The following is a 15818-nucleotide window of genomic DNA, read 5'->3' as shown; positions in this document are numbered from 1 at the left end:
GCAACAGAAGCAAAAATAAACAAGTGGGATTACATCAAACTGAAAAGCTTCTGTACAGCCAAGGAAACCATCCACAAAATGAAAATGAAACCTACTGAATGGGAGAAAATATTTGCAAATTGCTTATCTGATAAGGGATTAATATCCAAAATATATAAAGAACTTATACAACTCAATAAAGAACAATCTGATTAAGAAATGTTCAGTTTTCCAAAGAAGACCTACAGATATCAACAGACACATGAAAAGATGCTCAACATCACTGACCATCAGGGAAATACAAATCAAAACCACAGTCAGGTATCACCTCACACCTATCAGAATACCTAGAATCAAAAAGACAAGAAACAACAGGTGTTGGTAAGGATGCAGAGAAAGGGAACCCTCGTGTCCTGTTGGTGGCAATGGAAGCTGGTGCAGCCTCTGTGGAAAAGAGTATGGAGGTTCCTCAAAAAATGAAGAATAGAATTACCATATGATCCAGTTTTTCTAGTTCTGGGTCTTTATCCAAATAAAACCAAAACACTAACTTGAAAAGATCCCTGCACCCCCATGTTCATTGTAGCACTATTGACAACAGCCAAGATATGGAAGCAGCCTGTGTCTGCTGGAGATGAACGGGTAGAGAGGATGTGGTGTACACCAACAATGGAATATTACTCAGCCATGAACGGAAGGATATCTTGCCATTTTCAGCATCAGGGATGGACCCTGTGACCATGATGCTCAGTGAAACGAGATAGTGGGAGAAAAACACCATGTGATCTCACTTACATGTGGGATCTAAAAACAACAACACCCCAAGACCAAGTCCACAGACACAGAGAAGAGACTGGTGGTTGCCCAGATGGGGCTTGGGAGTGGGCAAGATGGGTGAAGGGGCAAAAGTTACCAACTTCAGTTGTGAAATAGGTAAGTCCTGTGCATGTGGCGGACAGCATGGTGGCCAGAGTCAACAGCCAACAGCCAACTGTGTCACATGTTTGGTTTTTTGGTTTGTTTTGGAGAAAGAGAGAGAGAGAGTGGGGGAAGGGGCAGAGGGGAGAGTGAGAATCTCCAGCAGACTCCCTGCTGAGTATGGAGCCCGACATGGGGTTCAGTCCCACGATCCTGAGATCATAACCTGAGCCAAACCAAGAACGGGATGTCCAACCCATGGAGCCGCCTAGGTGCCCCAGCAAGACTGTGCTGCCTATTTGAACGCCGCTGAGAGTACTTCTTGGACGTTCCCACCATGAGAAACAGCTTTGTGACCATGAGTGGTGATGGGTGTTGATCACGCTACGATCACATCACAACAGGTACAAACACGGCCGTTGTGCTGCACACTTGAAACCAAGACTGTGTTACATATTGTATCTGAAAGAACAATGCAGTCTTAGTTAAATACAAGTAGAGAATTCGAGAAGGAAACAAATCACCCATTACCCCAGGCCCAAGACCACTAAGATCTTGGTTGATCCCATGGAATTCTTTAAAAACAGACAGATCTCAGGGTCTGTCATCTCACGTCCTGTGCGTTGTTGAGCTCCTGAAGTACAGTTTCTTCACTAGCCAGATAAGAATTATCCGAGCCCTTGTCCCGGTGAGTGTGAGCTGTCCTTGTTCAATAACGTGTGCCCGTGAATCCCAAGGTGTGCTTTCTGTCCCGCACGCCAGCTGGTGGCTCCCCTCATGCTCCCTCTGACCCACACTGAAGATGCCTCCTGGGTCCCCTCTGCCATCCCTTTGGACTTCGGCTCACATGGAGGACTTCCAGGTTAGCTTCTGTCCTCCATGTGGGGCCTCAAGCAGATTTCCCAATGGCCCCCATGGATGAAGAACCCCCAGACCTGGCCTGGCCTCTCTCTGCACCAGAGGTGGACGGCTGCACCATCACAAGCCACTGAAGGTTTGCACAACTGGAAGCTCCGTGGTGAGAAATGGGCATGGAGTATGCAGTTACTCATGTCCTGTCTATGTGCCCTGGGGAGGGCACCCACCTCAGAGGACCTCCCCATAGGCAGGTAGACAAGGCGGCCCATTCTGCGGGATGCCTTCCTCTTTGAACAGTCATTCCTGGTTCTTTTGCAGGGCTGCGGTTGACACAGAGATGGAAGCCACACGGGGCTTCCTCCCAAGGGGGTTGACCTGTCACACCGTGGAGTGCCCCACCCGCCCTCGTGCTGAGCCCTGTGGCTTCGGTCTGTGGCTGGAGGTGTGGGTGAGAACTCGGGCTTGCTTCTGGCATAGGGGACCAGCTGCGTGGGGTCTGCCAGGCTCCGGTAAGTGTTTGCCCACCACGGACACTTCATGCGCCAGTGGGTGCACGTGCTCATGTGGCTCTAACGGTCAGCTGGGTCACAGCCTGGCTCTCCTGCAAAGTCCGTCGGGCGGAGCCTGCGAACACCTGGAAGTGGTTTACTTAATGGTTGAACCTGACACGCCCAAATGTAGGATATGTGAAAATCCTACAAGGCTCAGCAAATGGTGTGTTTTGGAAGGTGCGGCAACCTTGCCCCACTTCAGAAGGAACGTTTTGAGGCTTCCCCGACCGCGGGAACCATAGGAACCACACCCGTGTTACAGGGTCTGCACCTGTCCTCGAGTACGTCTGTGTCCCACTGTGGGACTGAGGGGCTTCTCCTGGGGGTGAAGTGTTTCTGCTGGGTCAGCTGACACGGTTCCATCGTGGAGCAGAGCAGTGTCATGTTCCTGGACATGTGGACCATTGAAGCAGTCATGGAGAACATCCAGGTGGAGGCGTGGTCTCACATTGAGGGAAACAGCAGGAGTGTGTTACTACCCTGATGATCTCTGCTGTGCGGACTGGAGGAGAAGACCTCTGCTAGGTCATACTGCATCTCTGGTCAGTCACTGCCCAGAAAAGCAGCTGTGAGTGACATCACCACGCACTTGTTCAAATAACCCACGACCTTTCTCTGAGACCCATCTGGATTTTGTACAGGTCAGACAGGAGAGGCCCATGAGGGCGGGCTGGGATCATTGGTCCTGCATCTTCCAGATCTGTACTGGAGGCACTGATCTCTGGATTCCCCTGGGAAAGCCATGCTGACTTTGGTTTAGCGTTTGTTTGTGCACATGTGCGTGTGCACGTGTGCGTGCGCGCGTGTGCATGCATGTGTGTGTGCGTGCGTGTATGTGTGCGCACGTGTGTGCATGCATGTGCGTGTGCGTGCGTGTATGTGTGTGCGTGTGCGTGTGTGCGTGTGTGCACTATCTTTTGTTCTGGAAACCAGTACGGAGATTCCGTCAGTAGTGTTTTCCTGTTATCTATTCCCCGTGGGCACGCAGACTCAGGATGGGTCCACAGACCCACGAGAACCACTCTAAGGCCCCCCAAGGCCACGACATGTGCTCCTGCTGACTTCCGTGGGCCTTTACTCTGAGTAGTGCACCACTGTAGTATTTGGGGCCCCGAGGACCAGCACTGATTTAAGGCTGGTATCTGGTGACCCTCTTGCCCTTTCTCTAGGGCCAGGCTGTGGACCCCTCCAGGGGGGCCGAGGAGAACAGCCGTGCGTGTTACTGTCTGCAGGGCCCTCCTGCAGGAGGATCTGGCTTTGCTGCTGATCAGTGGGCTCCAGACCTGTGATGTGACTCAGGTTTAGGAACGTGGCCAGAGGCTGAAAATCTCCACCATGGTGCTTTGGGTGGTGTTTCTGCCACTGGACCTAGAGTTTTTCTGCTGATAAAATCAAGTAGCAGCTCAGTGGGCCATCCAGCCCCGATCAGCTACCCCTGCTATAAATGCCTGTGGTCAAAGCACACTCGGTCTCATCGGTCCCTGCCTGCAGGTTCCTGGGGTGAGTGGAGCACTTGCCTCTGACAGCTAAGGGCCAGCTGGAGTTGCGAGGGTGTGAGGGGGCCTGGGATGCCTGTGGCAACCCCCATGGTAAATATCTCTGGCCAGAAGAGGACAGCCACAAAGAGCTTTGCAAGGATGCCAAGACTCCTCACCAACGCATTTCTTCAACCCTCAACAGGGACTCGGCCTCCTGACCTCACCAGGTAGTGTTTCATGGGGGAGGGGAGCAGACAAGTCATCCCTAATCGACCCCACGAAACGTCCTCCTCTCCCTGGACCCCTGGGCCCCTCCCCTTACAGCGGGGGCTGGCAGTACAGCCTTCCATTTTCATCCATGAAGTTTACTGGAGAACAGCCTTGCCTGTTCATTTGCATAGTCTACGGCTGGTTCTCACCTCAGTGGCCTGCTGACTTGTGAAGCCTGCGGCATGTCCCACCTGGCTCATCATAGAAGAGGTTTGCCAACACAGGCTCTACCGTGTGCCCGGGAAGTCCCGGCAAGCCAGCCTTCTGACTGTGGCACTTTATGCAGTTTGGTCCTCTGCCACCCAGTCCAGGAGATGGCGGGCAACCTAACCCTGACCCTAACCCTTGTGCTTGAGCCCGTGTATTACAACTGTGATGCCAGGTGCACCCCCCTTGGCCTGACCCTATTTGACTGGTTACCCTTGCTCACTCCAGCTTCCCAGACTCCCGGTAACACGACAGGCAGCATCTGGCCCCTTCCTGGTTTGCAGACGGCCCCTCTCAGGACTCTTGCTCACTCCACCTGCATGGTCCTGGAGCTTCTCTCATTACTGTCACCGCTCTGCACCCTCACGAATGTGAGCACGGCCTTCGCCAGCACAGCCCATGGGTCGGGGCGCTGTGCGGGCATGCCACTGACTCTGCATCTCAGGGTCTGCTTCCGCTGTGGTTGCTGCTCTTGATTCTCACACTGTAACATCGCAGCAACCATACACAGAATCATTCTGAAAACAAAGATCACCCTTTGCTCTAAATCCCCCAACTACTGCATTCCAACGTTCCTGTGCAAATCCACTTGTTAAAAATAGAATTGTAGGAAAAGATGTGACAGGACTGTATGCAACCAACCCTGCTCTCTCATCCCAAACCATCGCAAGATCACAGAGGGGGTGACCTGGCTAGTAGAAAAAATGCCTGGGGTGCTTGAGCTCTGTGCGCATTCAAGGTGGGGCTCTGTGTGGTGCGGCTGCCACATGTGCTACATGTGATTTTATGTTGCATTAACAGCCACACAGGCCCAGCCAAGGGGCAAATGATCCCCTCACCCTGGATTTATCAGTCCATATATTTTTTAAAAGGAGTATTTATTTATTTATTTATTTGAGCGAGCAAAGCAAGTGAGAGAGAGTATGAGTGGGGAGGAGAGAGAGAAGCACACTCCCTGCTGAGCAGGGACCCAGGACCCCAAGATCATGACCTGAGCTGGAAGCAGAGGCTTAACTGACTGAGCCCCCCAGGTGCCCCTAGTTTTAATAGACTTTTTAGAGCAGTTTTAGAGTCGCAGGAAAATAGAGGAAAGCACAGAGAGGTGCTTCGCTTTCCCACTCACAATCCACGTGAGAGTCATGACTTAGGTTTATCTTGTCCTGGTCTCTCCCAGGACAGTCAGAAGTGGCCGCCCTCACCCATGGTGCTTCTGGTGACCCTCGCCGCTCCTGTCGCTTGAACTTACCCTGGCCCCAGTCTGAATCCAGGGTGGGTCAGAGCAGGGAAATGTTTCTCTGCTGGTGCCCACAAAGGTGGGCTGAGAAGCACCACTGTCGGTTTCCTTCCCTGTCCTCATCCTCTGCTCTTCATCCAGACCCATGTCCCCCAGGGGACAGGAAGGTTTTACTTTCCCCACAGGAGACCGTGGCACTGAAAATAAAGGTCATACTGGGGCAGAGGCTCATTCAAGACTTTGATGGTAAAAGTGCTGGCTCCTGCTCTTGAAAACAGGGCATGCTTGCAACCCTTACACACTTGCACATGTGGACACGCACACGCTTGCCACACATGCACACCCACACGCTTGCACATGGTTGCACACATGCACGTACTCGTGCACACACCCTTGCATGCACGCACAAGCCTGCACACATCCGCACACACTGTCACACACACACACATACACATGCATGCACACACACACATCCACACACCCGTCTGGTGTCTGAGGGCTTCAGACTTTCAGATCTTGGGAGAAATGGGTTTCTGTGCAGAGAGCTCACTCTTCCCCTGATTAGAGAATGGCTTTTCTGGAGATGGTCTGGTTGCCTCCAAGACACAAGCAATTTCAAAGCATGATAGATGGATAGCGTGGCATTTCCCATTTTGTTTTATTAAGATTTGAAAATATAAATCCCTTTTGAACAAACTGCAAACCATTAAATCAACTCTGATACTATCCTGTGATATTTATGCAAAATTATGTCTAAGACCAACGGAGAAGGTCACTTTGGGTTCTCTGTCTCAGAAACAAGGGGGGCAGCCTTGTCTTCCCCTCAACTCCCCAGCCCAAAATTCTACCCCCAAACCACGCCAGAGTGTTGGCTTGTCCCGACTCCTGCCTTGGCCGGTCCCTAGCTCCCTGTGTTGTCTGGCGGCCCTCGTGGCTGTCTGGGCCTTTGCTGTCCTCTAGCACCACAGTCCCGGTCGGCTCTGAGCAGGTGTCAGGCATGTTCTTTCCTGGGCCCCAGGCGCTTGTGTGTTGCGTGCAGGGGATGCTGAGCACACCGTGTTCCCTGGAAGAGGGGGTTCCTGGATACCCTGCTGGGACCCAGGAAGTCCAAAGGGGGGGCACTCCAGGGAGAGGTTGGAAGTGGGAGACTGACAGAAGCAGGAAGGAAAGAATCATGCTATCGTTAGGACTTGTGGGAAATGGATGCGTTTATTTAAAGGTCTGACAAGGTCAAGAATCTCAGAATTCTTGTACTGCAATATGTGGGGGACGAGAGCACCAGGAGCTTTCCTCAGAGAGACGCCCAGGGGCAGGGGCTGGGGCTGGGGCTGGGGCTGGGGCTGGGAGAAGTCATCAGAACATCCTGGTAGGTTGCGGTGACCGGGGAGACGGAGTTGTTGAGAGCCTTCCCGGATGAGACGACAGGTGGCAAGGGGGACAGGCCCCTCTCAGGTGTTGTGGGCTATTCTTGCCCCAAACACATCTGCTTCTGATTCCAGGAAACAGCAGGCCAGGGCTGTGACTCAGGGGTTTGAGATGGAGTCCTGAGTTCTGCCCGGGGCACTGGATCTGTAGCCAGCGGGGGTGTGTGTTGAAGAATCAGATCTTGCGCTGGCAGCAAATGGGGACACAGCAGCTGGACTGGGAGCAGCAGGGCTTACAGCAGCTGGACTGGGAGCAGCAGGGGACACAGCAGCAGGATTGGCAGCAGGATGACCCACAGCCTGAAGAGCAGCAACAGGGTTTGCAACAGCTGGACTGGGAGCAGCCACAGGAGCCACAGCCCCCCTTGGAGCCCCCACAAGAGCCACAACCCCCCTTGGAGCCCCCACAGGAGCCACAGCCCCCCTTGGAGCCCCCACAGGAGCCACAGCCCCCCTTGGAACCCCCACAGGAGCCACAGCCCCCCTTGGAGCCCCCACACAAGCCACAGCTGGAGCAGGAACAGGCTGGCACACAGCAGCACACGGGCTTACAGCAGCAGATGGGGACACAGCAGCCGGAGCCACAGCCCCCACAGCCGGAGCCGCAGCCCCCACAGCCGGAGCCGCAGCCCCCACAGCCGGAGCCGCAGCCCCCACAGCCGGAGCCGCAGCCCCCATAGCCGGAGCCGCAGCCCCCGGAACAGCCACAGCAGCCCATGGTTCTGGTGGGTTGAGGGTGGAGCAGGTCAGACGAGCAGGTGCGGAGGACAGGTGCTCAGGTGTGGGGCCTCCTGGGCCAGGAGCCCTTTATACACCTGCTCAGGGTCAGGTGAGATGCTGGACACATGGTCACTTCCTGGTTCCTGTTTGTGCCGCTTTCCAGCAGAAAAATTCCAAGTATTTTTTAGAATTTAATAATGCACATGTTCTGGTATTTCCGAGCACCCCTGTTGTGTTCTGCACGTCCCCCAGCACATGGCTTCCATCCCCTGACAGGGCTCCTGTCTTGGGTTTTGTCGGGAGACAGAAGCAGTGCCTCAGGGCCCTATTGGTCGTCACCCCGACACAGCTCTTGACCCTGTGTGGAGCCTAAACAGTCTCGACAGAATCCCAAACAGCACGTGAGACGTGGGAGGGGTGGGCTCAGGGTGTGGGCAGCGGGGGAAGCCAGAAGCCACCATGGCGGTGGGGAGCGGGGACGTGTCCCTCCTGCTCATCTGGGTTAGGGATTCGGAGCAGGTGGCACCCAGGTTTCTGGCTGGGACCTGGTGCAGAGCCTGGGCTATTTGCAGCCCTTCTTGAGCTGCACGGACATAGTTTTCCTCTGACTTCAATTGCTGGGCGCGGTCTCCTCTTCCGTACTTCCACTGTGGGCAGCGGCCAGAGTTTTCCTGGGAATCAGGATCAGTCACTGCAGTCAGTACAAAGCCCCCCGGCTGCCTGTTGACTCCGAGGCGTGAGGGGCCCAAAGTGGCAGAGTGGCCACCTGAAGTTTGAGTCCAGGGGAAGGTCTGTGTGTCCCTGGGGGGAGCATTTCTCCCTCTGGATCTAAGACCTTTTCACCAGCAGAACACAAGGTCATGGGGTTTGGAAATGAACATTTTGCTAGTGGGTCTGTAGGGAAAATAGTGGGGGAGGCTGTGGTGGCAAAAGTGACCTGTGTGTCTAGGGAAATTCTCTTTGCAGGGACGGTGTCTGGTGGCTCCATCTGGCCTCCCCACCTTTACGTTCCAGGTAGAACAGGGAACCACGCGTGAGCACGTTTATCCCCCAAAGTTTAGATTGCTGAGGTCTTGAAATCCCACAGTTCTTGGATGTTCTGTTCTATTTCCACAGACTTTTCTCTTCTCTTTCAGCTTGGGAACTTTCTCTCTCTCTTTCTTTCTTTCTTTCTTTCTTTCAGATTTTTATTTATTTATTTGAAAGGGAGAGCAGAGAGAGAGAGAGAGAGAGCACATGAGCAGGGTAGGGGGGCAGAGGGAGAGTGAGGGAGAAGCAGGCTCCCCGCTGAGCAGGGAACCTGACAGGAGGCTCGATCCCAGGACCCGGATCATGACCTGAGCCGAAGGCAGACGCTTCACAGGGGCCCCCAATTTGGGAGGTTTCTACTGACCTGCCTCTGAGTTCATGGATTCTTTCCTCATTATGTCTGGTCTACTGAAGAGCCCATCAAGGATTTTCATTTCTGTCTCGGGGTACTTGATCTCAGCTTTTCTCTGATTCTTTCTTGGGATTTCCTTCTTGCAGCTCACATTTGCCCGTTTGCTCTTGCCTGTCTCCTTAGAGCACTGCCGGCCTCCTTGTCTGTTCATTTCAAAATCCCGGCCATGTCTGGGTCCAACTCGGGCGCTTGCTCTGCGTCTTCTAGCTACGCTGTTTGCCTTCTAGTCTGCCTTGTAACTCTTTGTTGAAAGCCAGACATGACGTACCAGGTGGGTGGAGTTGTGGTAAACAGGCCCGTAGGGGTGTGTTAATAAGGTGTGGGGGGAGGGGAAGTGTTCTCAGTCTCTTAGTGAGCAGGCCCGTGACCTTTACACATGTACCCTAGTTTCTCCTCCTCCCAACCAGCTGGTTGTGAGGGCTGGGGGCTGGAGCTGGGCATTTCCCTCCCTCCAGGTCCCTTGGGCTCTGAGAAAACCCCAGCAAGGTTAGGCTTGGTAAAATGATTTATCCTGAGGGCAGACCTTACTGAGAACAGAGTTCTCTGGCATGTTTCAAAAAGTCTACTTCCATCCTCTCTGGCCAAAAGCATGAGGGAATCTTGGTTGTGTCCACCTGGAGTTCATAACTCTCAGACACGTCAGCACTGTGGCACTGGTTCCCACAGAGGTCTCTGCTTCTTTAAGTCGTGATTCTCTGTCCCTCCAGGTACTAGTGGCAGCCGTGTGCCCAGTGACCTCTGTTCTCCGGTGGGTCTGTCGCAGGGTGTTGGTTTTCAGGTCAGCGTTTTCTTGTGTGGTTGAAAGTGACCACTTCCAAACTCCCTACATGCCTGACTGGAGTGGTTTCCCTCTGTAAGACACTTTAAAATCCCCTAAAAATCGAAGACTCTTTTACTATGTAATGTATATGGACCAGATAAATACAGCCTTCGAATATAGTAAACACCAACTTATTCTAAATATGTCAGTCCTGCCTTTAAATTTACTTACGGTTACTTACGATTTTTACCTTGAAAGTCTAAAGTCAGTGACAACTACACACCTTCCGTGGAAAACGCAGGGTGATTTGGTATGTTTACTATACGGGTTATTTCAAAACAAAGTCATAGGACATGAATTTTAAAATTGAGATATAATTCATATATGACAAAATAACCCTTTAATGAATACAATTCAGTGGTTTTTAGTAGATTCACAAAGTAATACAACTATTACTCCCATCTCCTTCCAGACATTTTCATCACCCCCCAAAGAAACCCCGTAATGTAAGCAGGTAGCATCCATTCCTCCCTTCCCACCCAGCCCCCCGAGAATACTGACCTTCTTTCTGGCTTTGTGGATTCACCTACTTTGGACATTTCATATAAATGGGGTTCTATGTGGCCTTTTGTGTCTGTCTTCTTTCCCTCAGTGTAGTTTCTTTGAAGTTTGTTTATGTTGTAGCATGGATCAGAACTTTGTAGCGTTTTAGGGCTAAGTAACATTCCATCGTGGGCAATGAGATATACCACATTTTGTTTATCCATGCATCTGTTGGTAGACATGTGGGCATTTCCGCTTCGTGGCAGCTGGGAGCCATGCTGCTATGAACATTACTGCACGAGTTTTTGCGTGACTTCAGTTTTCAGATCTCTTGGGAATGTCTAGCAGTGGAACTTCTGAGTCCTGTGGTAACACTGTTTACCATTTGAGGAGCTGCCGAAATAGTTTTCAAAGTAGCTGCCCCATTTTGGGCTCCCACTGGCAATGCGCAAGGGTTCCAGTTTCTCCTCACCCTCACCAATACTCGTTATTTCTGACTTTTTGATCATTGCCGTCCAAGGCAGTGTGAAACGGGACCTCCCTGGGTTCTGAATGGCACATCCCTGCTTCCTAATAATGTTCAGCATTTTTCATTGGCTTATTATCTATTTGTGTGTCTTCCTGGAAAAATGCCTATTCAAACCCTTTACTAAATTTTTAATTGGATTATTTGTCTTAAAAATAGTTTTTTCGAGTAGTAAGAGTTTTTGTGTATTCTGAATATAAGCCAGTTGAGAAATGTGTGGTTTGCAAATATTTTCTCCCCTCTGTAGGCTGTCTTTTCATTTTTTTGACAGTGTTCTTTGAATCACAAGATTTTAAATTTTGATGGAGTCAAATTTATCTGATTTTTTTTTCTTGTGCTTTTGATGTCACATCTCAGAGCGGTTGCCTGATCTAAGGTCACAAGGACCTAGCTCATGTTTTCTTCTGAGAGTCTTGTGGTTTATAGTTTTTAAAAATTTTATTTATTTATTTGAGAGAGAGAGAGAGAGAAAGCATGAGTAGAGGGAGGGAGAGGGAGAAGCAGGCTCCCCACTGAGCAGGGACCCTGACGTGGGGCTCGATTCCAGGACCCAGAGATCATGACCTGAGCTGAAGGCAGAGGCTTAAGTGACGGAGCCCCGCAGGGGCCCCTGTGGTTTATAGTTTCAACTTTTATGATTAAGTACTTGATCCAGGTAGAGGTTTTTTTGCGGTTGTTGCTGCTTTTTGTATAGGATGGGAGGCGAAGATCCAACGTCCTCCCTGTGATGGTGGCTATCTCGTTGTCTCAGTGGGATCTGTTAATAAGAGGCTCCACGGAGTTGTTTTGGGATGCTTGTGGACGATCCGTGGGATGTAACTCCTCATCTCTGCACTCTCAGTTCCATTGCACTGGTCCATGCGTCTGTCCTCAGAGCAGCATCGCACCACCCTGAAGCACATCTCAAAATTGGGAGCAGTGACCTCTCCACCTTTTTTTTTTTTTTCCAGGATTGTTTTGATTATCTGAAATTCCTTGAATTTTCATGAGTTGTAGGTTCAGATTGTCAGTTTCTGCAAAAAGCAACCTGGGATTTTGGTAGGATTGTGTTCAGGCCACCAATCCGTTTGGGGAAGATTGTCGTTTCAACAATGGTACATCTCCTGGTGCGTGGACGCGGGTGCCTTTCTGCCTATCTTGGTCTTCAATGTCTCTCAATGATGTTTCGCAGTTTTCAGTATGCAAGTCTCGCTTTCTTCTTCTTCTTCTTCTTTGGTTAAGTTTATTCTTCAGTGTTTTGTTCTTTTTTCTTTTTTTAAAGGTTTTATTTATTTATTTGACACAGAGAGAGAGATCACAAGCAGGCAGAGAGGCAGGCAGAGAGAGAGAGGGAAGCAGGCTCCCCGCTGAGCAGAGAGCCCGATGTAGGGCTTGATCCTAGGACCCTGAGATCATGATTTGAGCTGAAGGCAGAGGCTTAACCCACTGAGCCACCCAGGTGCCCCAGTATTTTGTTCTTTTTGATGAGATTATTTTCTTTATTTTTATTTTTTATTTTTTTAATTTTCTTAATTTCAATGACGATTGCTCCTTGCTAGTGTATAAAAATACAAGTGGCTTTTGTATATTGACATTGTATCCTACAACCTGCTGAATTCATGTGTGTGTGTGTGTGAATTTCTTAGGGGCTTTTCATAAGCAAGATGATGGGTTCTGTAAATTGAGAGAGTTTCAGTTTTCTTTCCCAACCTGGATGCTTTTTATTTATTTCTCTTGCCTTACTGCCCTGGGTAGACCTGCAGTGGAGTGTGGACGAGACGTGGCGAATGTGGCACGTTTTTCTTGTCCCCGACCTAGAAGGAAAGCATCCAGGCTTTGTCCATGAAGTGTGGTGTCAGCGGTGGGTACTGGTGGATGCCCTGTATCCGGTTGAGGAGCTCCCCTTGTGTTCCTCCCTGGGCTGAACCAAAGCTGTGGCATCCGGCACCCTGAGCCCAGACACGGAGAACGTGCTCGTGCTTCTGCGCTGAGCCACACTGTCTCTGGTCCCAGGTGCCGCTCAGCTTCTTTCATCCTACAGGACATGTTGGGAACACAGGTTGCTTTCGCCTCACTTGCCTCTCTGAGGACTTGGCTCGTGCGCTGGGGCCTGGGTGGGCACGGAGATCGCACGCTGGATCCCTTCTGAGGACGATCGTCTCTTGCGGCAGGAGCCGTGTCCACCGCTCCGACAAACAGACTCTGAAACCCACCTCGGCTCAGCGGGATCTCCCTCTACGCTAACGAGAGGCCTCCTTCATTCACTCATCCTGTGAGGGCCTATTTAGCCAGAGGGATTCCGTCTTGGGGTAAACAGTGATTTTGTTGTTTATGCAGTAAAACTTAAACTGACCCTGCCCCCCACCAGGGACTTACTTAAAAGCAAGCCTGGGAAACCAGTCCCAGGTAACAGAGCCCAAATACAAGGGTGAGTCAGGCCAGGTGGAGGTATCCAGTCATTGGGGGCGCATACTGTCTCCCTAGCTACCAAGGAGTGTGGGCCCCGGCCTTTGGGCACCTTTTGGGCGCCAATGCTGACCAAGGTGATAGGCAGGTTCAAATGTCTACTAGGGTAAATTGTAGTTCAATTGGCCCCCCATGTGTGACCTAGCATGACTGTGCAGCTTTCTCTGTGTGTTGCAATCTCGTTGTCCACCTGTGCGTGGCCAGGCCCAACCGCATGGCCTTTGCCCTTAAAGGCTAGTCTGTAAGGCAGGGAGGGGTCGCTCTCTCTGTAAGAGGCGCAGCCCCCGCCGGTCGGTTAGATTCTTAATGCCTGGTGCAAAATAAAGCTTTGCTTGACCTTCACTTTGTATCCGTCTCGCTCCTCTAATCACGGACCCGTTATTGGGGGACCTTCCAATCCATTCGTTAATTCCTTACTCATTCACACATGCACGTAGTGACCCCCTCATTAATTAATTTAACAAATGTGCGTGGCAGGAGCCCTGGGCCCACAGTGGAACGACAGTGGTGGACAACAGGGGAGCGACGCCCCCGTAAGTGGTGAGACGAGGGAAACACGGTCCGTTTTGTTGATGAGACGGGAGGGAAGGACAAAGTCACAGGGAGACCAAGGCTTATGGGTGTAGAGTTTATTTAGTGGGGCCCCCAGCTCCCTCAGGATCTTACTACACTTGACTTAATCAGGCCTGGTACAGGAGACATTCGTATGCAGATGCCACACGCTCCTCCTGAGGGCGGAAAGCAAAGACTTGGTGCCTGACACGACCGATCTCGGTGTGGGGGGGTTTCCGGCTACCCTGTTGCTCTGGTCATTTCCATGCGGTCTGGCGCAGGCACTGGGGCATGTGAGTAGGAGCGGCAAAAGTGCTTGGAGGGTGGGATCCCTTTTTAGGGAATGGGTATGGAATAGTCCGTTCCCTTTCCTCAAAGGCTGGGGGATAAGTCCCAAGTCAGATGATTCTGTTGTCCAGCACGCGGAGAGGAAGTGTTTAGGGGGTCCAGATGGACCTGTGGTCGCTTGAGGGGAAGCATATGTCTTTAGGAGCTACCTGAGGTCCTTAGAGCCTCAGATCTTGCACTGGCAGCAGACGGGGACACAGCAGCTGGACTGGGAGCAGCAGGGCTTGCAGCAGCTGGACTGGGAGCATCCACAGGAGCCACAGAAGCCACAGCCCCCCTTGGAGTCCCCACAGGAGCCACAGCCCCCCTTGGAGCCCCCACACGAGCCACAGCTGGAGCAGGAACAGGCTGGCACACAGTAGCACACGGGCTTGCAGCAGCAGACGGGGACACAGCAGCCGGAGCCACAGCCCCCACAGCCGGAGCCGCAGCCCCCACAGCCAGAGCCGCAGCCCCCACAGCCAGAGCCGCAGCCCCCAGAACAGCCACAGCAGCCCATGGTTCTGGTGGGTTGAGGGTGGATCAGGTCAGAGGAACAGGTGCAGAGGACAGGTGCTCAGGCGTGGGGTCTCCTGGGCCGGGAGCCTTTATATACCTGAGTATATGTTCACTTCCTTGTGTCTGTGCTGTGTTCTCAGGGAAATTCTGTTGACCATATACTAAAAATAGGTATTACAGACTTCGTCATTGTGTCACGGTTTTTGCACGTTTACTGCTTGCGATCGCCTTCCGTCATCCCTGTGTTGGGTGCAGGGCGTGAAGCCCTGTATTCCAGATCTGGCTTCTGTCCCACGTCCGGACTCTGGGCTCTTTTAGAATTCAAACCCCTGAAACTTGTGTTTTGTTCTCCTCAAACGTCTGTCCATCCATGTGCCACGCGGTGCCTGTGGTCCTACAACGTGTGTCACGGCTGGCAGACCCACTGCGCCCTCAGCTCCCTCCCTCCCTCCCTCCGTCTTTCTGGTCTTCCACTTTGCTCTGACCCGAGTTACATGGGACCAGCGTCACGCCTACGGCAAACACACAGCAACGGCGATGGCGGCCGCCTCACACTTTCCAGCTGTGTCTTCTGCTGGGAGCTCAGCGCTGATTTTAAAATACGGGGCTGCTTCCCATCCGCTGGTCTCCTGCATAAATGGTCTGAGGGTTTTCTCTTGTCCCCGGCTGCCCGCCCGCCTGGCACCGGCTCCCGGGCCGGGCCACAGAGTCAGCCCCCAGACGCCAGGGCTGGCCGGCTGCTTCCTTGGGGAGGATCCTGGGGCTACTCCTTCCTCCTCTTCCTGGGGCTTCCCGCCGCGTCCTCCGACGCGTGTCCCCGTGACTGGATCCCACCGATCTACTTCGGTTTCCTCCCTTGTCTTGCCGGGGCTCCCCCTCCTGCACTTTCTTGACCGAGAAAGCAACGGGGGCTCTAGGATGAGAAATCTGCCTTTCCGAGAGTGACGCTTAGTTCTCCCTTCAGACCCGATCCGCAGTTTGGCCGGATACGCCCTTCTGGGCTAGGAAATTTCCCCCAGAACAGGGATGACACTGCTGTGTCCTTCCGGCTCTCAGCGGGACCGTT

The 15818-nt window shown here is 52.3% G+C and overlaps 1 protein-coding gene across 1 annotated transcript; it reads left to right on the top strand.

Moving 5' to 3' along the window:
* The first annotated feature begins 2688 nt into the window (after positions 1-2688).
* LOC116880618 (putative uncharacterized protein DDB_G0291608) lies at positions 2689-14616 on the top strand. Its single transcript, XM_032879927.1, is given in 5 exon segments — positions 2689-2736; positions 7162-7362; positions 7364-7768; positions 7770-7816; positions 14397-14616. Coding segments are annotated over 5 exon segments (921 nt in total).
* The last annotated feature ends 1202 nt before the right edge of the window (positions 14617-15818 follow it).

This window comes from Lontra canadensis, unplaced genomic scaffold (assembly GCF_010015895.1).
Source record: "Lontra canadensis isolate GAN:19392208 unplaced genomic scaffold, GSC_riverotter_1.0 scaffold66, whole genome shotgun sequence".
In the NCBI taxonomy this organism is placed as follows: Eukaryota; Metazoa; Chordata; class Mammalia; order Carnivora; family Mustelidae; genus Lontra; species Lontra canadensis.
The sequence above is the reverse complement of the archived record's forward strand: the minus strand, read 5'-3'. Positions and strand labels throughout refer to the sequence as shown.